We start from the raw sequence: 27,320 nt of genomic DNA, 5'->3' as shown, positions 1-27,320 counted from the left end.
AAATGAAACTTTTTTCCATAGTTAGGGGTTTTGAAAGGCTTTTTGGCGATATAATAAAAATCAGTGTTGCCACTTTTTTTCGTACAAAAAATTAGCTCAAAAAGTTTCAAAACGTAGTTTTCACATCGTTCCGACTCTCAAAAATTCTGAAAAAAGTATATTACGGATAAATTTTTATGCTGAACAAGATATCAAAAAATTGGGGCGGTAACATGTTGCAAAAGTGATTTTAAAAAATTGAAAGTTTGCGAAAAAATGCGATTTTTTGATTTAAAACACGAAAAAAAGTTTTGATAGGTAAAGTTGACCCATTTGACCCCTATTTGTACGTATCTGTCGAAAAAGTTGAAAAACCCCTTTCACTCGATGAAATGAACTCCTCACAAAAAAATCAAAATTCGAAAAAATTCAATTTTCAATTTCAAACATCAAAAAAAGTTTAAATTTATTCAGTTGTCTTATTTTGACCTCTTTCTGACGTATTTCATGAAAAAGTTGATGAAAATTACACTCACAACAAAAAAATAAAAATTCGTTTATTTTTTGGATCTATTCGAATTTTGATTTTTTTTGTGAGGAGTTCATTTCATCGAATGAAACGGTTTTTTCAACTTTTTCAACAGATACATAAAAATAGCGGTCAAATGAGTCAACTTCACCTATCAAAACTTTTTTTCATGTTTCAAATCAAAAAATCGCATTTTTCGCAAGCTTTCAATTTTTTAAAATCAACTTTGCAACATGTTACCATTCCAATTTTTTAATATCTTGTTCAGCATGAAAAGTTGTCCATAATATATTTTTTTTCAGAATTTTTGAGAGTCGGAACGATGTGAAAACTACGTTTTGAAACTTTTTGAGCTAATTTTTTGTACGAAAAAAAGTGGCAACACTGATTTTTATGATATCGCCAAAAAGCCTTTCAAAACCCCTAACTATGGGAAAAAGTTCCATTTTGCTAGATATCGCGGTTATCGAGTAATCCACTGCTGAAATGGATGATATTTTAGGTTCACTGAAAACTTTGACACCCCCTGGCTGCCTTTAAAAATGGGCTAGAGGGCTGCGATTTGCGCCATTGGTCATCCCTGCGGAAGGTCTTTCCACAGGAAAAATTTCAAAATAATCGCCGAACTCCCCTACACCACTTCTTGGTCCAATTGACGTGGAATGATCCATCTGTTGAATAAACTCAGAAGCAATTTAAAATGACCAAAAATTGATAAAATAATCCAAAATTTGAGTATAAAATTCCGCCAAATTTGGGAAATTGAAAGGGTCTTAATTTGATTTAATCAAATTTTTGAACTGTATTTTTCAGCTTATGCACTCTCTTGTTAGGAAAAACGGTGTTTTTACCTCAAAATTCAAATTTTCACACTAGGTAAAGGTCATCCTTCTTTCTCAGATTACCATTTCAAACTTTCTCTCGATTTGAAATTTATGTGTGAAAATCTGATCCATTATTCTGTCTTTATTCTTATTGTCATATGTCTCGCTCTCCTTTGACCATACGAATGTATACCCACTCCCACGTATGTTTTTTAAATAAAAGCCCGAAAATCCGAGTACAAAACTGGATTAAAAACCAAACAGACATTTGAATTTGATACTTCTAAACGTCTGTGTAATTGTTGCGGAATGATTTTGTAAAAACATCAGCTTGTAATTATAAAGAAGGAGAGTTGTAGAGAGAGCATCCACCGTCGTCGATGCTTTGGTTATACGAGTAGTTGGACGACGCGAAATTACACGTACAATAAGAGGGAGAGAGAGAGAAAGAGAGTGAGAGAATTCTTAATTTGCATATCTGAATATTTCATCATCGAACGTGGGTTCGTATAATGTGTCTTTAAACAAACAAACAAACAATTTGTAACGTGTGAATAGAGTGGGTACACTCGTAAAAAGTAACAACGAAACAAAGCTTCTGACGGATTAAACGATGGTAACGCGCCATCGTCGTTGGTCAAATAATCTGTGGCTGTGGCGGCGGATGCTGGGCTGCTTCTTGTGTTTGATTTGGTAGCCTTTATATAATTTTGTTCTTTACACAAAACTCATTTTGTATCATACATAATAATTTAATACGCGCGTTTAAACGTTATATTGCTTGTGAGACAGCGAGAGTCAGCGACGAGAGAACGGACACAGCTCGACGGTGATTAGCGGGACCACTTGAAAAAAATTCTTCGGTGGCTGTTTTGCTCTATCATGGTGCATGCAGCATGGTGCATAGGTACGTCCTACGTCGGTAATTACATTTAAAACGTCCACCGTCTGCTCGACGTTCGAGCTCGACTATACTGTGTTTAGTGTTTACTCGTCTGATGAGCATCTTAATTCGACCGACACCCGAATAACAAATTTCTTTATTCATTATATCGCGTGGTGTGGCATAGTGTGGCGTTATTACGCGCTGTGGCTGTGGCTGTGTCCTATTTCAAGTAATTAAATCGAACCGATATGCCGCACAGTCCATCTCGATCGTCTCTATCCCCTGATTCCTCTGCTCTCACATTACTCGTCGTCCAGCATCCACGATTAATGACTTTTTTATGGCAGACAGTTGCCTAAGGTAGTACCTATGCTTTTTACCACGCCGCCGCCGCCGCCACAGCCAAACTGAAACATATTCCAGCAAAAAAAAAGAAGAGAAATACAAATGTAGATACAAGTCTATATAGTATAGGTATCTCATCCCTTATTTACTCACTGATACAGGAGTAGGTATGTCCCTAAGCTTAATGGTAAGTAGTATGCAGATTCACGGTTTCATCTCACGCATAACAATGAGATGCGTCACATTTATCGCCGAAAAAAAAGAGAAAAAAATTACACGCTGCATTTAATTAGCTTTTAACGCCGATATTAAATGGCCTTATCTTCAAAGAACTGTCGTATTTAATTGAACCGGTTCGTTCGGTTCGGTGTGATGGCTCGGTAGCGAAAAAAAAAAAACACCACTGACCACTGCTTTGTGTGCAGAAACGCATTACAATCGATTTTGACAAAGACAACATATCGTTCGATAGATAAAATAACGCGATCATTTATTATACAGAGTTGAGGTGCCAAACTGCCATCCCTGCAGTTCAAAATGAGCCACATTCTATGTCCCTAGCTACCTTTTTTTTAAAAAAAAAAAATCACTCGATCTTGGTTACAATATTTTTTAATTAAGGTGCAAAGTACATATTTGTAGTATAATTATCGGATAAATGGCCGCCTGTGTCTGCGTTCTAAATTAAAAACACTTAATACCGCCATAGGCGTCGTGTTCGACTGATGCATCATGCGCATGATAATTCCCATTCATAGATACCTCGTAATAACGAATCCGGATGAAACAGAACTTCAGGTAAAGGTACACTCGTGTGTGCATATCTAGTCTGAATTCTAATTTTGGTGGTGAAAAAAAGGCCAATCGATCGTTTAAAAGAGGTTAACAAACCAGCTACCTGATAATAGATAGTCGACTGGAAATTGAAGTAGTCCGAGGGGAATAGAATAGAAAATAATTCGTGCAATTTTGTTGATTTTTTCACAAAAACTTTCATATAATTTTGTTCACAATGATCAACTTCGTTAAAAATCACCGTCAAGTAACACGGTTTTTTCTCATTTTCAAGAAATGTCGGGATCAGTGGGACGTTGGAGGTGTTGGAGGGGTCCATTTGAGAAAACAAGTTGATATTCGTATTTGGCGCCCCCAAAAACCTAATAAACCATATGTCACACGACTTTTTTTTGTTTTCATCAAATTTGGCGTACCTATGCAAGATGGAGGAAGGGGAGGGGGTCAGAATCAAAAAAAGTTCATTTTCGTTTTTAATGCTTTTAAAAGCGAATCAATCGATGTATCGCACAATATTTGACATTTTTCTACACTTTGACGAAAATTTAGGATTCCAAACGGCGCTCAAAAGCCAGACAGACAGGTCAATGACCTTCGGAAGCTAGACGACGTTCAGAATCTAGATAGACAGGTCAATGACCATAGGAATCCAGACAGGACACCACCAGACAGTCAGGTCAATGACCTTCGGAAGCTAGACGCCGTTCAGAAGCTAGATAGACAAGGCAATGACCTTAGAAGGCCAGACAGGACACCCCTCCCCACCAAACAATCAGGTCAATGACCTTCGAAGACCAGACAGACGGGTCAATGACCTTTGGAGACCAGGCTGGAAGCCAGACGGCGATCAGAAGCCAGACAGATAGATCAATGACCTTAGGAGACCACACAAAAGACACCAGATGACTTCCTTCAAAAGCCAGACAGACAGGTCAATGACCTTTGAAGGTCAGACTGGAAGTTAGGCGGCGTTCAGAAGCCAGACAGACAGTTCAATAACCTTAGGAAGCCAGCCATCGACACCAGACAGCCTTCAAAAGCCAGACAGACAGGCCAATGACCTTCGGAAGCGTGCTTCGTACGCCCCCTCCGCACCCATGATTTTGCAAGTATCGCCGCGAAGAGTTCATACTTGCAAATATCATTAAATTGTGCACTATCTGAATTTTTTTCTATTTTTCAACTTGTAGCATTGAAATTTAGAAAGATTCACTCTGAGCCTTTGAAATTTTTTGCGAATATTTCTGGATGTACTTTCAATTATGTATATAGACATATTGAAACGCTGCAGAGAATTTTTTCCAAGTTGCAGCAGTTTCGAGGAATTTTACTATTTTCGGTCATTCTGGAGCCTCCTAAAATGATTTTCAGTTTTCGTAAATTCTTTTCAATTTTCGTTTTTAGTTTTTTTTTTAGTTTTCTTTATTGTTACTTTTTCATTCAGAATTTTCGTTTTGATTCTATTCCTTTTGAGAGGGGAGGAGAGGAGAAGATTGTCACTTCCATGAGGTTTTGTTTTCTAAATTTTTGGTTTTCAGTTTTTTGTTGTTACCTACTTATCTCTTTTTTTACTCTTCACTTTTCATTTTCATTTTTACGTTATTTTCCATTTCTTATTTTTTCGATTTTTATAGCCCTGATTCGAGCCCTAATTCGAATCAGGGCTATAAAAAACATTTTTTTGGGCTTTCGTTCATTGTTTTGCTTTTTTAGACGTTTGAATTTTAATTTTTTTTTCATCAGTGGTTTTCAGTTTTTGTTTTCTGCGTTGTTTTTTTTTCGTTTCTTTTTTTAAGTTCTCAGATCCCTGCCCAAAAACAAAAAAATATTCAAACATCGATCCTCCGGGAAGAATTTTTGCCTCTCAAATCCAATTCGGAGTGATTCACTTATGTGCAAAATTATTTTTCTAGATCAACAAGGAGGGGAAAAGGGTTCTGAAATGTGTAAAATTTAAGATGATGCCAAATCCAGAACTTTTCATTACAGAGACAGATGCAGTGGCCATGGTTCAGAGTAAAGACTCGAGAGGTGCGAAAGGTGTGAAGAGATGCCATTAAAAGTCAGGACAGCTTCTGCTAAATATAGAAGCTTGTTGATGATGATTTTATCATCAATGCAGGATTTCTTCATGGAAGAGATATCACTCACTAGACGTCAGAACAGGTGCTGTCGGCTGTCAGTTTGAATGATTGGTGATAATTTTATATTAAATGCAGGACTTCTTCATTGCCTATACTTGGAGGAATTACAGGATTTGTCTTATTCTGAGGTTTTGCCTAGTTTTATTTTACCAAATGTCCAAAAAATCAACAATCAAACTCTCCAGAAACGTTATCAATAATGATGTACGTAAAATTTCCGTGGAATTCTCACGACTGAATTGACACCTACACGACGACGTACCTAAATGTACAGTCTGTGAACAATATAAGCCTACCAGTTCGAATATCTGCAAATAGACGAGGAGATAGGGTTGGCTGATGGGCGCAAAGAACGTGTAAAAATGCGTAAGTACAGAAAATGATAATTTATCGTCTCGAACTAGATTAACGTTATAGAGATGAAAAACGGCAATGGCAATTTGAACTAGGTTACTTACTGCAGATACCGAAGATGGAATCCACCCTTCCATTGGCCGAAGAAATTATTACCTACCGATAGTACAGTATTGGCTGCAAAAGGCAGCCGGCTACAGCTAGTCGGGTACCTATAACATTTTAATTTGGATGAGCACGACTTCAACCCACATGGTAAACTGAAACTAGAATAAAAAAGTTCGCATAGAGCGTTGTTCGGTATTTTTTAACTCTTTCTTCTCTAAACCGTAATCAGAACAGTTGGTAATGACAGACCATGAACACTCGTATAGGTATATTTATACGATGCGAAGGAGGAAGAGGAGGAGATGATCTTACCCAGGCTGAGGCTTACGCTTATACGCGTACTAAAGCAAAGCAATAACAACCTATATAGTTGGGTATTTCTTTATAATTAAATGAATGACAGAGAGCAGCAGGATTTGTTTTTACTTTGGACTCGAATATCGCTGTTCGCGCCGTATCGGTTCGTGCTTCGCCTGTTGCGGCAAGGCGGCTGCGGCGTGTCCATTATATACGAGTAAACTCGCGTCTTTTCTCACCCATTCCACGTCTCGAGAGCTGCTCTCATTGCTCGCTCTTCGCTACTTTATAACCGCGCATCAGTCAAACTACACCTATCATTAACTTTTGTTACCTTTTTGCTGGATTTCTTTGTAGAGCTGCCGAGTACACAACGTGATAATTTCGTTGCACGTAATCTTACTACGATCGCACCAAACTCCGTATCGATTATCAGTTCGCGAACCCGAACCTGCTCCTCTTTATCCACATTCGAGAGCTGCTTCTCTTCCTTATTCGTCGAATCGATCAACCAGTAAATGCCGCGATCTGTTCGTTTCGTGTATTACATATACAATCATCGTGTCAGTATACCTCTACGTATATGTACACCCGATGTTTGGAAACTCGATACATCGTGTATCGATTTGCATTTTAAATTTTTTCCACAACTACTGACGACGCGATGCATAGTACATAGAAGGGTCCTGTTCCATTGAAGATTAAACGTTTAGTAGTAGCAGCGAATATGCATATAAGATTTTACCACACCAGTTTACCTAGTGTCTGGCTTCAGTCTTCTGTGTATGTTTGAAATTTGGACATGATTTCCTCGATTAACCGTCGTCAATTTTCGACATAAGTTTTCATTATGAAAATGTGGTAGTTCATCTGTCCTTTTTTAATTGAGGAGTAAAGTTGAATCCTGACAGATTTAAAGGGGTTGATTGTGGACCATTACTTGGAAGAAACAACATAATTTTAATTTATTTTCACTGGACAGCACTGTTCCAGTAAATTTCCAGATCATCCATTTTTGTCTCATGACTGCTCAATTCCCCCCCCCCCCCAATTGTGAGACGATTCGGAGTCGAGTCATTTGGCGGGGGTGGGGGGTAGGGGGTAGAGGAGAGGGGAGAGGTAATAATGGCGACGTCGTTGAATAGCCAGAACTTTTCCAAGGAAAGGCGAAACCAGATTTGTTAGGCATATGAAAAATCGAAATTTGATGAAATTTTTACTTTTCATAATAAATTATTATTAATTTTATAAAAGTACCTAAGTAAATGGTAAAATATTACTGCTAGAGCAAAAAATTTTCAAGAAAAAAATTCAAAAAATGAATTTGGACAGAACTGCGACTTCTGAAAACAGCATGGTTTGAAGCCCCCAAACTCAAAATTTTAGCTCAGCAAATTGATTTTTTAAGAATTTTTGAAAATTCAAAATTGGTCATTTTTCGTGACGCTTGCTTTTTTTGAAAAAAGTACATCATTTATTCCATTTGCAACTAACTTCAACTCTCATAGACCAAATTTCGTTATTTCTGGTCATTCTGGAGGCTCCAGCCTGATTTTCAATTTCTCCAGAATTAAAAATTTTCTCCAGAAGACGTAAAAATCAATTTGGACAGCTAAAAATCGAGTTGGGGCTTATTTTCTACCTGTTTGATGGATTTATCCACATTTGGCTTGATTACTAGGTGGACAGTTTTTTTTTTTTTTACCAACATATCTTTTGATGATGAACGCCTAGAGAATACTATTCAGAGAAACGCATTTGAGAAATCTGCCTGGAAATTGAGCCTAATGTTGATAAACCTTTCAAACAGGTAGAGAATACGCCAGAACTCGATTTTCAGGTGCTCAAATTGATTTTCATGTTCTTTGGACAAACTTTAAAATTCTGGAGAAATCAAAAATGGAAAATAACGTTAACAACAAAAATTTTGGAAAAATCAAAACCAAAACACCCGAGAATGAAACCGAAAACATGAGAGCTAAAAATAAAAGATGAATAAAAAACAAAACTAAACCCAGTCCCCTTTCAAAAAAAAGAAGTAAAAACAACAATATTGAAAACCAGAATAAAATAAAAATGAAAATTGCAAATTATAGAAAAAAAATGCTTAATAACAAAAAACAGAACTCATTTTTAAAATGAAATGTGACCCTCCCCTCTCCCCCTCGCCAAAAAGGAAATGAAAAACAAAATTTTTTAAACATGAATAAAAACAAAAACTAAACACCAGGTTAGGGAAAAAACGAAACTTGAAAATAAAAAAATAAAACCTCCCTCTCCTCCCTTCCCCCTCCCAAAAAAATTATTTTTACAAATCTAGATCGAACAATGGCTGTAAAAATTGACAAAAATAAACAAAAAATAACATTGAAAACAAAAATTTTTGAAAATGAAAACCAGAAAACCCAAGTTTGAAAATGAAAACTGAAAACTAAAAAAAAGTAACAACAAAAATTTCAAATCAAAGAAAAAAATAACAAAAATAGAATTTAAAAAAAATTTTTAAATGAAAATGGAAAACCAAAAATAAAATAAAATAAAAATAATGATAACGAAAACTAAAAAAAAAAAAAAAACTAATAAAAACGAAATTGAAAATCAAAAAATTTGAAAAACAGAAACTTAAAACCAAAAAGAAACTGTTCCAAGAAAACGTAACTTGAAAATCAAAAACTCCAAAAATTGAAAACAAGAAACAACGCTTCTTCCCCTGCCCTCCCCAAAAAAATGGTTTCTACGTCCCTTCATTAAGCCAACAAAAGTAAAGATTTTGGAAAATGGAAACAAAAAAATATAGTACAAAAATAAAAACTATTATAATAATAATAATAATAATAATAATAATCCTTTGTTAGCGAAGTAATGATATAAAATTCTTAGAACTAGGTTTACAAAAGATCGAGTAACTATAATTAAATAGAACCCAACTCCGCTAGGCCCAGAACTGGGCATAGGATTCTTGCAGTCTCTCCCACTCAATTCTATCTTGTGCAACTCTATGGAACAGTTTATGAGTTAAAAACTCATCAAGCTCATCTGTCCACCTAGCCTTCTGTTTTCCTCTTTTTCGTACTTTGTGCCCCAAAAACCAAAAAGTTGTTTTATATGTCCACCTATTGTCAGTCATCCTACTCACATATAAATTCACGTAAGCTGAGAATAAATAGTAAAGATATAAATAAAAACTATTACCAAATGCCAAAAAAAAAAAAAAAAAAAAAAAAAAAAAATAGAATAAAATGAAAAAACAAACAAAATAAAAACGAGAATTAAAAACGAGAATTTTTTTTTAAAAAAAACATAGCAATAAATAAATAAATGAATTGGCTAAATAGATAGAAGAACTGAAAACCAAAAGATTATTAAGAAAAAAAAAAAAAAAAAAAAGGCACTTTGAAATCCAAAACGCTTGAAAACTGATAACAAAAAAAGGAAACCTCCTTCTTCCTATCCTTTCCACAAAAAATTGTTTTCGCGACCCTGATTCAAACCAGAGTCAGAAAATCAAAAAAAAAACCGACGAAACTAAAAATAAACGTGAAGAAAAAAAAATTCAAAAAATTAATCAGAAACCCTGAATACAAAAAAAAACTGAAGCGGAAAACTGAAACCTTCAAACAAATCCTGAAAACGAAAATTGAAAACCAGAGGACTTGAATGCAAAAAAACGGAAACAGAAAAAAACTTTGTTTTCACAACCCTATGTACTTTCGAGTCAAATAAATCGGTAAACTAAAATGTCCAAAAGTGGATGAAATGCTATAACATTTGCAGCAAAGTGTAAACCCCTTCCCCCTCCCCCTCACTTTGTCAAAAGATCCTGTTCGGCAACCCAGATACCTATGATTGAAATACCTATTACAATTTGTCCACCAAAGAATTCTTGAAATATTTTTAAAAAATCGCTATTTTATTGCTTATGAATATCTATAATTAGAACTTTTAAAATAAGAACCTTCCCTCCACCCCCCCCCCCAACCCACCTCGATATCCTACCTATAGAAAATTTAATGAACTACTTGGTGAAATTTTCCTCTGAAGAACAACGTTCGAAAAAGTTGGACCCCTCCCTTCTTCCTCCACTGCAAAAAGTCGAAGGAACTCGTTTCTCTGAAATTATTCTGGACATCCTCTGCATTGGTTCAATTGGCTAATCGTCTTGGAAATGAATAAATTAAAGAGTTCAATTTGAACACGAATAAACAAATTTTTTCTAGCTGGCCAGTACCCACTTTTCAGAGGGTAAGCCTATGGTGGAAAATCGTTGAAATACCATAATAAATGGAATTCTGAGTTGATCATGTTCATCTATATTCAAATTATTTTCCACCTCATTTTCACGATTTCAAAAACTTGTACGTACGAAGAATTGTTGAAATATTCAAAAGCCTTTCCAAACATCCAGGTTCAATCTATAGAAGCAAATTTGACACCTCTACCATCTCTATAGGTAGTCTAGTACCTAGCATCGCATCTTCTACAGATATATGATAGATGCTGACTGCTCGGCTCATAAGTACGTGAAGGTACGTACCTACCTATACACATCTCTTACGAGGTACTCGTAATGTGTATACACTGCTGGTACACCGACGTCATAATATTTAACAACGATAACAGTCACGAACCGATACAGTATAATAACTACATAATGGTAATAACTGTTATGAGAAATAGAAGCAGTTCGGAAAGATGATAGCTGTTCAATATAGAATGGTAGATTGTAAAACGAACGAGAGAATTAAAAAGAGAAACATATAGAAGCGAGCTGCAGCGACCAAGCAGAAAAAAAAATACAGAAGAAGAAAAAGAAAACGATATATAACGGGCAGAAAAAATAAGTTACCGACGATGGAAGCTGTTATTAACCACCGCAGGTTGCTGAAGAAAAATTAATTGGAGATCTGTCCTCCTTTACCAGTTCTAATGTACATTCTTTTTGTTTTACTCGCGTAAACGCGTATACGAGATTATTAGGCTTTTGTAATCTAGCTAAATCGGTGCCCATTTATATTCGTCGATCGATTATCTTACTTATTTTTTTTCGGGTTGTTGTTGTTTTTGGTACACGTATACGTTTACGTATTAATTTTTCATCTCACGCTTTCATACGTGTGTATCTAGGTAGGTACCTAACAAAAAGCTATAGGCTCGGGCTTACTTATAGGCCTATTTAAAAGGGGCAAAAATTTCCTATCTTGATTAACTCGCAATCGTATAGAACATCCAATTAAGTATGATGAAATTTTTTTGTAGTTCAATTTTTTTCAAAAAAATTGTGAAAAGCCTATGCCTAATAATACGTAAAATAGTGTGAAGTTGTGTAAAAAAGCCTTATATAAATCTCAAATCCGTCCTCGAGTTTTTTTTATCTTTTTCCCCGTATATTTGTGTATTTCGTTTGAAAAACCAGTTCTGAATTAATTGGTTGACTTCGGCGAGCAGATAAATACGTTTTAATGATTTTTACAGCGACCGATGTTTCGAGTATAGGTATACCAATACTCACTATGAAAATCGTAATGCATTTTTATACGTATATGTGCGAGTGTACGTGTAAGTGTTTATCGAGAAACATTCTCCGAATGACCGACCAACCAACCAACCGACATCTAGTCACATTGTACCCGAATTTTTTAATTTAAAATTATCTATGTATTTGTTTTTTTCCTTTTCTTTTTTGCTTCTTGCTTCTTCTTTCTTCGTCGCTTACAACGTTTGCGAAATGTTAATAGCCAGACAATAATAAAGCGTGAGCGGAATTGCGATTTTAAAGGTATTTTTTTTCCTATGCATTGTAGGACTTATATCGAGTAACGTGGGAACTGCAATTTTTCCGTGTTGCATAGTTTACCGTTATAAGACTAGATTTTAATTATTAGCCCTTTTATTTGAGTGAAATTTTTGGAAAGATGGAATATTTTTTGAGAAGTTTTAGAATCGTGGATTTTTTTAAATGGAAGTCTCAATTGAATTTTGTGGACTCGAGTTGGATGTTTCAACTTGGAGCAAAATTTTGGATCAGTTGAAAGACAACCGAGAAATGCTCCTGCATCTCAATTTTAAGCATTGAATTAAAAATTCCATAGACTGAATTGTTGAAAAAATTATATCAATCAATCGAAACGACTTGAAACCACTTGCAGTCAACTTCATAAACGTATTGAAGTAATTTGATGAAATTTTGTGAAAATTTCAATTTTCAAAAATCTGCTGGAGGTTCTAGGAATTTCCAAAAAGTTGCTGGAGGCTCCAAAATGACATGAACCCACCTGCAGCCGAATTGATATTGGAGTGCAGAGTGAATTTTAGATTTCCAACTCGGTTTGGTAACATTTTACGGAAATTTCGAGCCTTGAAAAATCTGCTGGAGGCTCCAGTAATTTCCAAAAAGTCACTGGAGGCTCCAAAAGGACTTGAAATCTACCTGCAGTCGATTTCATAGCGTATAGAAATTAGTTCACAAAAATAATTTCGGCTTTTCAGTTGCACTTGAAAGTTTAAAAAACCTACTGGAGGCTCCAAGAATTTTCAAAAAGTTACTGGAGGCTCCAAAATGACTTGAACCCACCTGCAGTCGAATTGATATTGGAGTGCAGAGTGAAATTTAGATTTCCAACTCGGTTTGGTAACATTTTATGAAAATTTTGAGCATTAAAAATCTGCTGGAGGCTCCAGTAATTTCCTAAAAGTAGCTGGAGGCTCCGAAACGACTTGAAACCTACCAACTGTCGATTTCATAGCTTATTGAAAAATGACTTGAACCTACCTGCAGTCGAATTGATATTGGAGTTCAGAGTGAATTTTGGATTTCCAGCTGTGTTTAGTGGCATTTTATGGAAATTTCGAGCATTGAAAAATCTGCTGGAGGCTCCAGTAATTTCCAAAAAGTCACTGTAAGCTCCCAAATGACTTGAAATCTACCTGCAGTCGATTTCATAACGTATTAAAATTAGTTTACAGAACGAATTTCGACTTTCCAGTTGCGTTTTAAAAGTTTCAAAACCTGCTGGAGGTCCAAGAATTTTCAAAAAGTCGCTGGAGGCTCCAAAATGATTTGAACTCACCTGCAGTCGAATTAACATTGGAGTGCACAGAGAATTTCAGATTTCCAACTCGGCTTGGTAACATTTTATGGAAACTTTGAGCATTGAAAATCTGCTGGAGGCTCCAGTAATTTCCTAAAAGTCGCTGGAGACTCCGAAACTACTTGAAACCTACCAACTGTCGATTTCATAGCTTATTGAAATTGGTTTACAGAATGAATTTTGGCTTTCCAGTTGCATTTGAAAGTTTTAAAAATCTGCTGGAGGCTCCAAGAATTTTCAAAAAGTTGCTGGAGGCTCCAAAATGACTTGAACCTACCTGCAGTCGAATTGATATTGGAGTGCAGATTAAATTTTGGATTTCCAGCTGTGTTTAGTGACATTTTATGGAAATTTCGTGCATTGAAAAATCTGCTGGAGGCTCCAGTACTTTCCTAAAAGTCGCTGGAGGCTCCGAAACGACTTGAAACCTACTCACTCCCGATTTCATAGCTTATTGATATTGGTTTACAGAATGAATTTTGGCTTTCCAGTTGCATTTAAAAGTTTCAAAAATCTACTGGAGGCTCCAAGAATTTTCAAAAAGTCACTGGAGGCTCCAAAACGACTTAAAACCGCCTGCAGTCGACTTGATGTTGGTGTTCAGAGTGAATTTTGGATTTCCAGCTCTGTTTGCTAACATTCTATGAAAATTTCAAGCATTGAAAAATCTGCTGGAGGCTCTAGTAATTTCCAAAAAGTCGCTGGAGACTCCGAAACTACTTGAAACCTACCAACTGTCGATTTCATAGCTTATTGAAATTGGTTTACGGAATGAATTTTGGCTTTCCAGTTGCATTTGAAAGTTTCAAAAATCTGCTGGAGGCTCCAAGAATTTTCAAAAAGTCGCTGGAGGCTCCAAAACGACTTGAAACCGCCTGGAATCGACTTAAAAGCGTGTTTAAGTTGGAATGTTGCGTAAATTTTGAATTTCCAATGTCATTTGATAAAATTTTGGAAATTTCAGTTTTCAAAAATCTGCTGGAGGCTCCAGCCCTCCTCCAAACGGTTTGAACCGGGTTCCAATCGATTTAGCAGGTCGAAAATAGGATATATCCCAAAATTTCTGCTTTCCAAGTCAATGTGGTAAAATTTTAATTTTTTTTCTCATTTTTGGCCTAATATTTTGATTTTCAAAAATTCACCAAAAATCGAAAAATGCCATTAAGCACTTGAAATTTCTGCTTATGATGACGCCAAACCCCATAAGAGGAGCACAGGGAGACTTCGAGGAGAGGATTCAGTTCCTCAATTTTCAAAATTTGGTAGCAATTAAACCAAGACAGTTTTTGTATAAAGCCTAACTCCGAACTGCTCACATTTGAGCCAACTATGTATAAAAATGATAAATGAAGGTGAAAACCGCAGAGCGTATATCCTGACCGACGTCTAAGCAGCTATTTATCCACTTTTGTTTATTTCGTCATCGACCCCTCACTCGAAACACTGGAAAATTTATGTAAATAAACATAGAATTTGCATGAGCCCGCTGATAAAGTATCTCTAAAAAATAGGTATCGTTTTCGACGCCTGCAGACCCTATAAAGAAAAATGATGTTCTTCGAATTTGACACCGTGTTTTCTAATTGGCATCTCATTTTAATTGTTGAGATGATCATACAGACGTCATTTTGTTTCAATTCCAAGTCCAATCAACGTCTTATTTTTGTCTATGTACCAACATAGCCAGCGTTTATTGAGGTAATTGTACGTATAAGTGTAGCCTATTTTGTTGTAGGTACTTGGAAAATTTTCCCACCTTAGCAAAGTCAAGGTTGTATGTACCTTCGATTCGTTCTCTAATCAGCTTCTTATCTTTTCCCCTTGTTTTCGAAGCCCTATAATTTACATTTAATTAATCCAACGTGCAACGATACAACTGTTCGTATTAACCGAAAAAATACCAGCGAATGAAAACCTCCGAATAAGTAAAAAAAAAAAAAAAACTCTTCACGGAATGTACAATAAAACTCGTAGTGACATTTCAATTGAATTTTAATAAGCTGTAATCATAACAATTATGTTGCGGTTACACCCCAGAAAAAATTAATTTCCCAAATTAAGATACTTCTATTCACTTTAAGAGTTACCTACTAAAATCAGAGTATGGGTACACGGAGCTTAAATACCTAATGAATAAATTGGTTTATTTATTTTACAGATATCGACGAATGTGCTTCTTCTCCTTGCCAAAACGGGGGCACATGCGTGGACGCTATAAATGGCTACCAGTGTCTTTGCTCATCCAATTGGGAAGGTGATCATTGCCAATTAGGTAAGTATTTTCAAGTAATTTTATAATTAATAGGTACCCTCCCCGTTATAATGATTTAATAATTTGCCTTATGCCTCGAGAATCATAAACTAGACGATGACGATGGATTAACCCGATGGCTAAATTAAAAGCGTACGCAATTAAATTACCCCGAGGACTTATGAATCTTTTCATACAATAAATACTAGAGCTAATAATCATGTTGCAATTGCAAAGGAAGTGGGGAAATATTACATAATTGTCGAACTGGTTAGGATTTTCTGCAAATTTTTGCCAACGTATACAGCTATGAAACAGATTTTGGAAATTTGAAATAATATTTCCAAGAAAAAATATGTACATTTGATAGACATTTCTTTACGTAGTTAAATTTCAGTTTTTTTTAATCGTCGATTGTTTTTACAGATGTGAACGAATGCGAAGCCACAAAACCTTGTAAAAATGCGATCTCATGCCAAAATCTGCCCGGAGACTATCAATGTGAATGTGTAAAAGGTTTCAAAGGTAAAAATTGCGAACAGAATTTGAACGATTGTGTCGGCCAATGCAAAAATGGAGGTGTTTGTATAGATTTAGTCGACGATTACTACTGCAGTTGTTCAGCCGGATATACTGGTGAGTGTCATGCACAAATTTCATAACGTACAATTATTCGACATGAAATCCTTTACATTACCCCCCCCCCATCCCAACCACCACCACCCAATCGATCGGAAACGGGTTTGAACCGTTTTAAACAACTCTGGAGCCTCCAGCAGATTTTTAAAAGTAAAAATTTCCACAAAATCGAAACACCCTCTGAAGTTGAAAAGCTAAAATTCGGTTTTCATCCTATATTTTTGTGCTCCAGAGTCGATTGGTGATGGTATCGAACCCTTCTGGCGCCTCCAGCGGATTTTTGGATTCTCCAGTTTTCGAAAATTTTCTCCAGGGGTCACTCTTTTTTTTGGAGGCACGTTAATTCACAAAAATTATAAGTCTCCAATTTTTTGTACCCTCCCCCTTCACCCAAACATCCAAAAAGCATTCATTTTCGCCTTATCGATTTGAAAAGTCATCTTTTAGTTCCTAAATTGCCAAACAAAAGTCCTGTTTTTTGTCAGATTTACTTATAAGGGTGTTGCATATTTTTTTGCCAAATCCGCCCAAGTCAAAAAGTGTCAACTTTTGGCAGAAAAAAGTGTCAAAAGGCGTCAATTTTTGGCAAAATATTCATCAAGTGTCTATTTTTGATACAATTGTCAAAAGTCAATTTTTGGAAAAGTTGTCAAAAAGTGCCAATTTTGAGGGAAAATGTCAATAAACGTCGATCTTAATAGCAAAATAGTCGAGAAGTGCAATTTTTGGCACAGTTGTCAAAAAGTGTCCATTTTTGCTAAAATTGTCAAACAGTTCTATTCTTGTCAAAATTGGCCGAAAAATCCAGTTTTCGCCCAAATTGTCAAACAAAATTCTTGTTTTTTGTCAAAATTGTAATAGAAAATGTAAATTTTGGTGAGTTAATGAAAATTTGTAAAGTTTTTTCATCAAAATTTTTAGGAAATGAAATGGTCACATAATCGTAATTTACTGTGCCAAAATTGCTAATTTTTTTTTTTGCCTAAACGTTCAAAAAGCATTTAATTTTTGCCCTGCCGCCTGAAAAATTATTTTTTTGTTTCAAAGTTTGCCAAAGAGAAGTGCTGTTTTTTTTACAAAGTTGCTTCAAAAGCTTCTTTTTTTGATCGAACGTAAGTTCTTTCATTTTTTTCAGTTTTTATGGCAATTTTCCAAAATTTTTGAAATTTTTTTTCTCGTGTACCTTCACAAAGAAAGCTCCATGAGTACCAAAACTATTCGAAACCATTACCAATTGACAAGAGAAGTCGTAAATAAGGCACAAACCAAATTTTATTTATTTTTTCATCAACTCGTTCCCAAACAATGAATTCTTAATTTTTTCAAAATAATTGTTGTGGAAAAAATTTTTGATTCGAACTGACGCAAAAACATTTTGAGGGTCACAAAGATGCGAAATCCGAGATTAATGTAGGAGCTGAATTCAATTTTCATCATATTTTCGAAAACCGGAGAATCTGAAAATGCGCTGCTGGAGATTCCAGAAATTGACTCGGGGGGGGGGGGGGTCAAAAATAGGATATAAGTCAAATAGCATTTTTTTTTCAATTTGATCAAATTTTGATTTTTTTCATAAAAAATGGTCTTTATTTCAAAAATTTGTCAAAAATCGAAAAATGAATTTAAGTGGTTAAAATTTTCGTCAAAGGTGTATTTTGGGGTCCTCTTTCGATTTCCCTCTATTCGGTTCAGAAATGGTCATGCCGGTAGAGATACCTTCCCTCAGATTTAATAAAAGTTTCTGGATAACCGGAATTTTCAAAAAATTGCTGGAGGCTCCAGAACGCCTAGAAAACACCTTCGATAATCGAATAAGCTTGTTAAAATTAGAGTACAACGTTAAGTTCAGCTTTCCAAATTCATTGGGTAAAATATTGTGAAAATTTCAACTTTCAAAAAATCTGCTGGAGGCTCCAGAACTATTCAAACGGTTCGAAACCGTTTCTAATCAAATCGAGGTGTCGAAAATTGGGCTCATAATGTATTTTACAATTTCTATTGATCAATTTGATGAAATTTCTAATTTTTTTTCTTATTCAATTTTTGGTCCAAAGATTTTCAAATCAGTATTCACCAAAAATCGAAAAATGCACTTTTGCTTCATGAAATTTGGCTAGTGATGTATTTTTTGCGAGCTCTTCAGATTTACCTTCATCCGATTCAAAAATTTGTCTGTCAGTTAAGATCTCAGTATTCATTGCCCAATCAAAAGATTCCAATTCACGAGTTGAAGTAACTGGAATGAGGAAAATGAAACTATTCAACACAGGCTTCAGTCTACTTGCAAGAAATATTCCACAATTTATATACGAGGATCTGTTCTATTACTTTAGCCAGCTACTACCCATTCTAATGCCCAATACACGCATTCGGCTCATAATGATAGAGATACTCGTGTTAGTTTGTTAGTACACGGTTTATATTATGTACTATCATCCTGAACTTTCACACCACCATCACACTACCACACACTCGTACACTCCTAACACAAGACCATATAGGTGTATCTGAATTTATCCACTATCCAGTATCTGCAGCTAAGGTATATATGTACTACCAGTACAGGGCATGCAGCGGCAGGGTAGCGTAGAAACAGACCAATAATTATAGGTATTAGGGTATAGGTTGGTTGTTTTTTTGTGATACACGGTACACGGTTTGTGTGCTGCTCGCTTCAAAGCGAGTATACAAATTAAAACGATCTACGTGAAATCGTTAACGTGATCTATTTCGTTGTTCGTTACGTCTTGTACTTGTACCGCGTACCATCTCTTTCCGAAAAAGTCAATTCCATTAATCCATATAGCCTGGCGTTAGCAATCTAACCGCGCATCGACCACACGGAAGAATACATAGGTCTTCAGCTACACGTAGCATTAATACAATCTCTTCAGTAGGTAGGTATTTATTTTGGAGAGGCGTAGCTGGCGAAAAATTATCGTAATTTCGCGTCCGTGTATCGCAAAATTCTTGCTGCTGGAGAATTCGACGAGGGAACCGTGTGAGAATTTTGGATCCAATTAGTTGTATCTAATCCAAGTTGAATTTTTTTCAAACATCGTGATAGAAATTCCAGATGCTCAAATTGGGTTTTCAATTTTTTCAAAGGGCTTAATGAGCGTGCATGGTGATCTGAAAAATTTTGGAGAATCGAAAAGGTGGTGGAAAAATCAATTTTTTGGAAGACTGGGCAGTGGGGACTCTGAAAAATGTAGAGAAAAATTGTAAATCTTGGTGAGAAACGTATTGTTGGAAATTATTAATGCATTTTTGGAGGCAGGGGGGGCCTAAAGAACAATAACAACCCCAAAAATTATAAAATCGATTTGAGCAATTGAAATTTTGATCTTGGTACTCCACTTATTCTCCTCAAAAATCGAACCAGGCATCTCAGTTCTCAAATGAATCCCCAAAGTAGTCTTCAAGTCTGCTTTCCAATGACCGAAGGTGTGGTGCAAGGAGACGTCGCGTCATGAACAGTCTCAACCGTGAATTTGGTCACCCAGCCGTGGGAATCTATCATCCGAGTTGGCAAATACGATACACGCGTAAATAAAATACATATATGCACTGTATATATACGATTAATCATGTCATTAAACCGTTTTGGCTAAATGGTGGAATTTTAATTGCCGTTAATTACCTAAATTTAAAACGTTATAAAACTCTTAAATTAATATTTCGGACATGAAAAATTTTTCCGACACCATTGGTCGTCGTGTCCTATTTCCGATATCAATGTGCGACTTGTGTTTACTACTGTCCATGTCCAGTTTTGGCTGTTATTTTGCACTCGATCGTGTACGTCTAGGACCGAGTAGTTTTAATTGACGGATGTGTGTATGGCAATTGGTGTTTGTGTGCACGAAGTGTCTTAAATTAGATAACTTATATTGACGCGCTTTCGTTCGATCAATTCGTAAACATTTTTCGTTGCAATTTCAAGTTCAACGATGCACATGATGGATACCCTGTCTTACATAAATAAGCTCCAATTCAAACTGGTACCTAATTTACGAGTTTATGGTATCATTTGATGCTAGATGTTCGAGTGGCTACGTTTTTATAAGTAGATATAATTATAATAATTGAAATGGTACGGTGTCAAATTCTAGAAACACTAGGTTTATTTTGTCGTGCCTTTAAAATTAACTCAACTCTCCATAATTTCGTCAAAATTTTGAGAAAAAGTCGAGAATAAATTTTCACGAAGTGAAGATGAAATTTTAAATCAAACCATAGTTGATATTTGGCTTTGACTGAACACGACGTAAATCAAAACAGCTATGTTTATTTTGCGCCTGCAAACGTTCAGCGTATGCAATTCATTCGACATGTGTTTTCATTTATTTTTCTAATGCGGAACTAAACCGATCTCCCTTCTCCCTGCCCCTCACTGCAGTCCCTCGTCGAGAAATGAACAGAAAAACGTAAAAATAGCAGTTTTTAGGAAAATTGTTGAAATAAAATTTTTAATAATTTGAAAATATTCCAATAAATAAACAGTTGGAGAAAACATTCCCAACATTTGAAAAAAAATGATCCAAAATTGCGAAAAGTGTGCTGAATATCCCAAAAACACGCTAGAGGTATTCAAAATTTACCAAAAAAAAATCATGAAAATAGTTGAAAAAGTATCTAGTATTGGAAATTTTGTCGAAAATTCGTAGAAAATCAAAATAAGAGAATTAACGAAAACATTATTAAAAAATAGAGAAAATGGAAAATTGACACAATAATCTTTGAAAATAAAGAAAACAATGCATAGTTGCGAGAAAATGACCGAAATTTGAGAAAAATGAAGTCAATTGAAGTAAAAAAAAAATCAATGAAAATGAAAAAAAAAAATCATAAAATGCAAATTGAATTTTGTTGAATACAAAAAAAATTATTAAAAATTGACAAAATGGTGTAAAATTGGTGTAAAATTGTTTAAAATGGCACATAAATTGCTAAAAAAGCAGGAAAAGTAAAAAAATCATAATATCAAAATTTAAAACTAAGAATGTAAAATTGTAGATACAAATTGAACCAAAATTTACAAAATTATCTAAAATCGCGTGAAATCTTACAATAAATGAGAACCATTAAATTGATGAACTACCGTAAAAATTCAGCAAAATTGACGAAAAACGAACGAAAAATTGACTAAAAATACTTACACAAAAATTGTAAGAAATTGACCAAAAAAAATCTAAAACTTGGTGAAAGTTGCAAAAGTTGAAAAAAATCTTGACAAGTTGTTTGAAATAACGATGAAATATTCTAATAAGAGGAAAAAACAGTTGAAAATGACGAAAAAAAATAATGAAGTGATTTTATGACAGTTTCGTAAATGAATTGCAAAAATTGAACAAATGCTCACAAAACAAGGGAAAATCATGGAAAATGTGCAAAAATAAAAAAGTTTACAGTTCAGAAAACTAATAAGATAAATCGCTAAAAATTATTTTATAATCCAAAATTGAACAAAAATTTGAAAAAAAAGAAAAAATTTATGAAATGATGTAAAAAATTGTATTCAAAATTTATGGATATATCATCTAAATTTGTATCAGCTAAAAATGGCGAAAAAATTATTAAAACGATGCTAAAATTTTGGAAAAATCACCAAGAAGTAACCAAATTGACGAAAATTGGGAGAGAATTGAAAAAATGATACTAAATATTTACAAAAGTTGCTAGAAATACAGAAAATCTAAAAATCACGACAAATATGCAAAAAAAAAAGAGATAAAATCAGCGAAAAAATTGGCAAAAATAAAAGAATTATTGAAAAGGCCATAAAAATCTACGTAATATTGTCAAAATGTTGCAAAAACGACGAAAAGTTTCAAAAAATGAATGAAATATTCGTTACAGTTGCTGAAAATTACTTGAAATTCGACGAAAAATGCGTTTTGGACGAATGTTCCACCGAATATTGCAGAACTTGCAAATAAACTGATAGAAAAAAGTCAAAAAATTGCCATAAACACTGGAAAAACATTGAAGAATTCAAGGAGAAAAAATGAAATTTGATTTAAAAAAAAAGAAAGCTTCTAAACACAATTTTTTAAAAACAAGACATCTGTTTGGAAAAATTTTAAGTGAAAAGTGAACTTTTTAGGCAGGCAAGACAAAAATCAATGCTTTTTGAATGAATGTTTTGGGAAAAAACAGATTTTTTAGTAATTTTGGCAAAAATTACGACCATTTGACTATTTTATCAAAGAATTACACCATTTTTCATGAACTCGCCAAAAACTGATTACTCTCTGATAATTTTGGATAAAATGGACATTTTTTGTCATTTGTGCCAGAAATTTAGGGCCCTGCACTTTTTGACTTTTCTGCCAGAAATTTACAATTTGTGACTCACCCCCCCCCCTCCCTCCAGAAAGTGATACTTTTTGGCAACTTTTCAAAAATTAATACTTTTTGACTTGAGCAAATTTGGCAAACAAAAAAAAAAAAAAAAACAGGACCCTAAAAAGCCAGTGTGGCCAAAAAACAAGACTTTTATTTAGCAACTTTGGAGCAAAAAGAGAACTTTTCAAACAGATGAAACGAAAATCAATCCTTTATGGATTTTTGGGAGCGGGGAAGGGGTGCAAAAAATTGGAGACCAGCCACTTTTGAAAACTTGTGAACCTCATAAAAAAAAGGGACAAAAAACACGCCTGTTTCAGAGCAATAAAAAATCGTAAATTTAACAGAAAAAAAATTATGTAAACTGTAAAACTAGGCAGGTATTCAAAATTTTGACAAAAATCATCTGATATTTATATGATGGTGAAAAAATGTTGGAATAATAATGAAATTTCGTAAAAAAAATGCCAAAAAATAATGAAATTGTCTAAAATTGAAATGAAATTGTCAGAAAAAGAACTACGTACTTAACAAAAAAAGTACCTCATTGCTGAAAAATTGACAAAATAACTCAAAATTAGCCAAAAAGGATGAAAAAATTACAGAAAATTACCGTAAAATTAATCGAATATGCTTGAAATTTGCAAAAAAAAATGGCAAAATTTGCATTAAAATTGAAAAATTTTCGAAAAAATTGCATCAAATATCACAAAAATTGCGCAAACACTGATTTAAAAATCAATAAAATTAATTATTAGAGAATTCGAAATCCAACAAGAAGGTCATGACAACAAATTAATTTAATGGTGAAACAATTGAGTAGGTAATCAAAAGCATTATTCAACATTTTTCAAAAAAAAAACAAAAAAAAAAAAACACTAAATTCACTCAAGGGTCATTCCATATCAACTCAACCAAAAAAAGGCGATTTTGAAAGTTATGTCTTTCGATTTCGCTCAAATTTTTTTTACAATACTTATACACCCACCCAGTAAGTAAGAATGCCGCAATTTGTTTGGTCCCAGCCCCCTCAGGGGGCGGGTGGGGGGCTTCCATTATTTTCACACTGTCTAGAGGTGCTCAACTACAGCAGCGCATTCCTCCAAAACTATGATACTTTGATCAAAACTGACTTCACAGTTCGAAAGGGCATTGCATTTACAACTTTTTGAGCCATTTTGAAATTTTAAAAAGTTGAAAGTTGAACTTTCAAAATGAAAGTTCAAATTTCAAAATAGCGCTGTAAGTGGGAACTACCATTTAAAATTTTGAAAAATTTTTTCATAGATGTATCTTTTAATGTTTTTTCGAAATATTCATGTTTCGAGATGGGATCTCTTAATGGAGGGGGAGCACCCACACCGCCAATTCTGGAAGAAACTTTCGAAAGAAAATCTGGGGCATATGATATATCGAATTGTATGTTTTTGGTAACGCTGAACACGAATATGACATCAGATCTTTGATAAGACCCCATCCATGGCCCCCAACGCCTCCCCAAAGGGGGTAAAAGTTCAAAAAAGTGTTTTGTTCGTGCGACACATGGAATAGTATGTTTTTGGTGACGCTGAACACGAATATGACGTCAGATTTTCGATTGGACCCGTCCACGGCCCCCTGCACCTCCCCAAAGGGGGTAACCCCCCCCCAAATGGTTACATTCGTGTGACACATGAAATAGTATGTTTTCGACATCGCTGAACACGAATATAGCCATCGTTTTTTGAATCCACCTCACCCATGGCCCCCAGAACCTCCCTCAATAGGTAAAAGTCCAAAAAAAATTTGTTGGGGGCCGTGGATGCGGGGTCCAATCGAAAATCTGACGTCATATTCATGTTCAGCGTCACCAAAAACAAAATGATGCTGAAACTTCGTGAAAAAAATGAAAAAAATGAAACAAAAAATTGGTAAAATTGAAAAAGATGAGCTAATAAAATTTAGTATGTAAAATTAAAATAATGCTGACCCCGACCCGATTGAAATACTAATCATCATTTTTGTTCTGCAGGTAAAGATTGTCAAACTGATATCAACGAATGCGAAAACAGTCCCTGTAAAAATGGCGGAGAATGTGAAGATTTGCCCAACGGTTTCCGTTGCATTTGTCCAGTTGGATACGCGGGAGATTTCTGTCAAGTAAGTTCCCACCAGGGCTACCAGTACCAGATGTCCAAAAAATCAGCTTCATCGAGTATCGAGTAATCTTATACATATTTGATTTCACAGATCGACTACGATCACTGCAGTCCGAATCCTTGCGCCAACAATGCCACTTGCTTGAATATGCCCGAAGACTACTACTGCCACTGCACCGAACCCTGGCAAGGGAAGAACTGCACCTCACCGAAAGTGCAATGCACTACACCACCATGCGACAGTAAGCATCTTTGCATTTTTCTTCAAGTTAGCTTTTTTCTTCAGTCATATAAGAGCTGGATCCGGCAACTTAAGGGCAAAGCGCAATATACAGGTGTATATAATGGGCATATATTCGATTCGCGGAGGTCGCTTATACGGCTACCTTTTCATTATAAAGACCTCCAAGGTGCTTGGCACGTTCGACATTTCTCGCAGCAATTATTTTGTTCGCATCGAAGTCGCCTTCTTCATCTCGTCTCATTCTATCGCGTTCTAATACGCATCTTCGTATAATAAATATCAACTGGTTTAAACTCGATTCGGTATACTCGTATGGTATACCTATGGCTATGGTTAGATGACTTTAGCAACCGGTGCGGTGGAAGCGAACCGAGCGATCCCGCGGTTTGCGACTTTTTAACGTATATATCATCCGCAATTGACAAACTTATTACTTCATTCATCGCTTAGTATGCTATTAGGCGCGTAACAATTTTTTATTTCCTTTTCAATTCGTTTTTCTACTTCTATAGATATACCAACTGGTAATATGCTGCGCTCTTGTCGTCTTGGTTTGCTAATCGGTCGTTTGATATAAATCAAATTTAATAGATACTTAATCGATATTTTGCCGTGGGCTGTGGGGGAGGGTTTGGAAATTTACCAAATAGTGTTGGGGACTCGTGGTGTGCGGTGGGTTGCCCTTTGGTGTGTTATTGTGACGAGAAATTATCGTGAACCGGATCCGGATCAAGAACCAGTTGTTTTGTGTGTAAGGTAATTAAAATGCGGTTGTGAAAAATAAACTTATAAAATAGTCCTATTAGAAGAGAAAAAAAGTTGAGAATTAGCAGAATTTAGGAGATATAGAGAACTCAACGAGCTTTCGCTCGAACTTCAGTTTACAAAATTTCGAAAAAATGTTTACCAAAACGATCGCTGAGGATCATAAATATTTCCCAATTGATTTACCCACTCGTTTTTTGGAATCTACCAACTCGCTTCTCATGCTTTGGTAAAAAAAAGAGAGAAAAATTGTTGACTGAGGGGTTGAGAGGTTCCTTCATCAAAGTAGTTGAGAAAAGACCGAAGCCAAGTTCAATTTTTCCAAATAAATAGAAAATATTCCACCACCAATATTTGAAACTGACTCTGTGAGACTCACCTTAATCGTCATTTCGTTTCTACCGAATGATCTATTTCCACGATACGAATTCTGCAGAACAAAAAAAAGAATTAATTAGATAAATCGTAATATTTCAAATAATATTCTATTATAGGTAAACTAGAAAATTTTAATTCAGCAAAGAAAAGGAAAACAGTTTAGCATCACGTGAAAATTCTCATAACCTATCTTGATTATTTTGTAAATATTCAAATGTCACGTAAAATTATCAGATGCTGAAAGACGTTTTTGCAATGAAATTTGGGCCAAAAATAGCAAAAATCAATGTTTTGCCGAATTGAGCTGAAAATCTGAAATGTAGTATTACCTTATTTTTCGCTCCCCCCCCCCCACCAATCGATTGGGGCCGATTCCGGATCGTTTTCAGCAGTTCTGTAGGTTCCAGCTGATTTTTGAAAATAAAATTGATTTTAAAATTATGCCCCATAAAGAATCAGAAAAACCTGTCAAAAGAGCTCAAAAAAGTTTGGAAAGAAATTTACGATTTTCAGCCAACATTTTAACCAATTTAATAGATCTTACCAAGAAAACGACTCGAGGGCTCATTATTCTTCAAAAAACTGTTCGTCAAAAATTCTAAATTTTTTGTAAAATTTCAACACATTTCGATAAGTTGCAAAGCACTTTATCAACAATCATTAAAATAATGACCGAAGTTCCGGGTTAAAAATTTGTCAAAAGTGCTCAAAATGGGTTTTAATGAAATTTTTTGATTTTTTGCCAAATTTCAACTAATTTGATTGGTTGCTCAGAAAAAATGGCTCAAATCTGAGCTCAAAATTCTTCGAAATTGCTCCCAAATTATTTTCGTTGAAATATTTGAATTTCTCGCAGCATTTTAAATTCGTCAAAAGAGTTCAAAAAAAGTTTTGAAAGAAATTTTTGATTTTCTGCCAGAATTTTAACCAATTTCATAATCGAGAAAATGGCTCAATTTTCAACCCAGAATTCTTCAAAAGTGCTTATAAACTATTTTTGTTAAAATATTTGAATTTTTCTCATTATGGCTGAGCGCTGCGGCACCATTTTGGAGTGAATTTCATCAATGATGCCTAAAAGACATATTTTTCGAAAAATTTGAATTTTTTGTGACATTTCAACACATTTTAATATATCGCAAAACACTCATCTCAAAAATCACACAAAATTGTGACCGAAATTTAGGATCAAAATTGGCAAATAA

General features: G+C 34.9%; 1 protein-coding gene across 1 annotated transcript in view; it reads left to right on the top strand.

Moving 5' to 3' along the window:
* LOC135842900 (protein jagged-2-like) overlaps positions 1-27,320 on the top strand; it is a 166,986-nt gene that overhangs the window by 126,818 nt on the left and 12,848 nt on the right. The window contains exons 8-11 of the mRNA XM_065360581.1: positions 15,508-15,621; positions 16,027-16,236; positions 24,602-24,729; positions 24,820-24,970. Of these exons, the coding sequence (XP_065216653.1) occupies positions 15,508-15,621; positions 16,027-16,236; positions 24,602-24,729; positions 24,820-24,970 (603 nt within the window). The remainder of the gene's footprint in view (positions 1-15,507; positions 15,622-16,026; positions 16,237-24,601; positions 24,730-24,819; positions 24,971-27,320) is intronic.

The sequence above is a fragment of the Planococcus citri genome, chromosome 4 (assembly GCF_950023065.1).
Source record: "Planococcus citri chromosome 4, ihPlaCitr1.1, whole genome shotgun sequence".
NCBI lineage: Eukaryota > Metazoa > Arthropoda > Insecta > Hemiptera > Pseudococcidae > Planococcus > Planococcus citri.
This window is presented reverse-complemented; position numbering and strand designations above follow the sequence as displayed.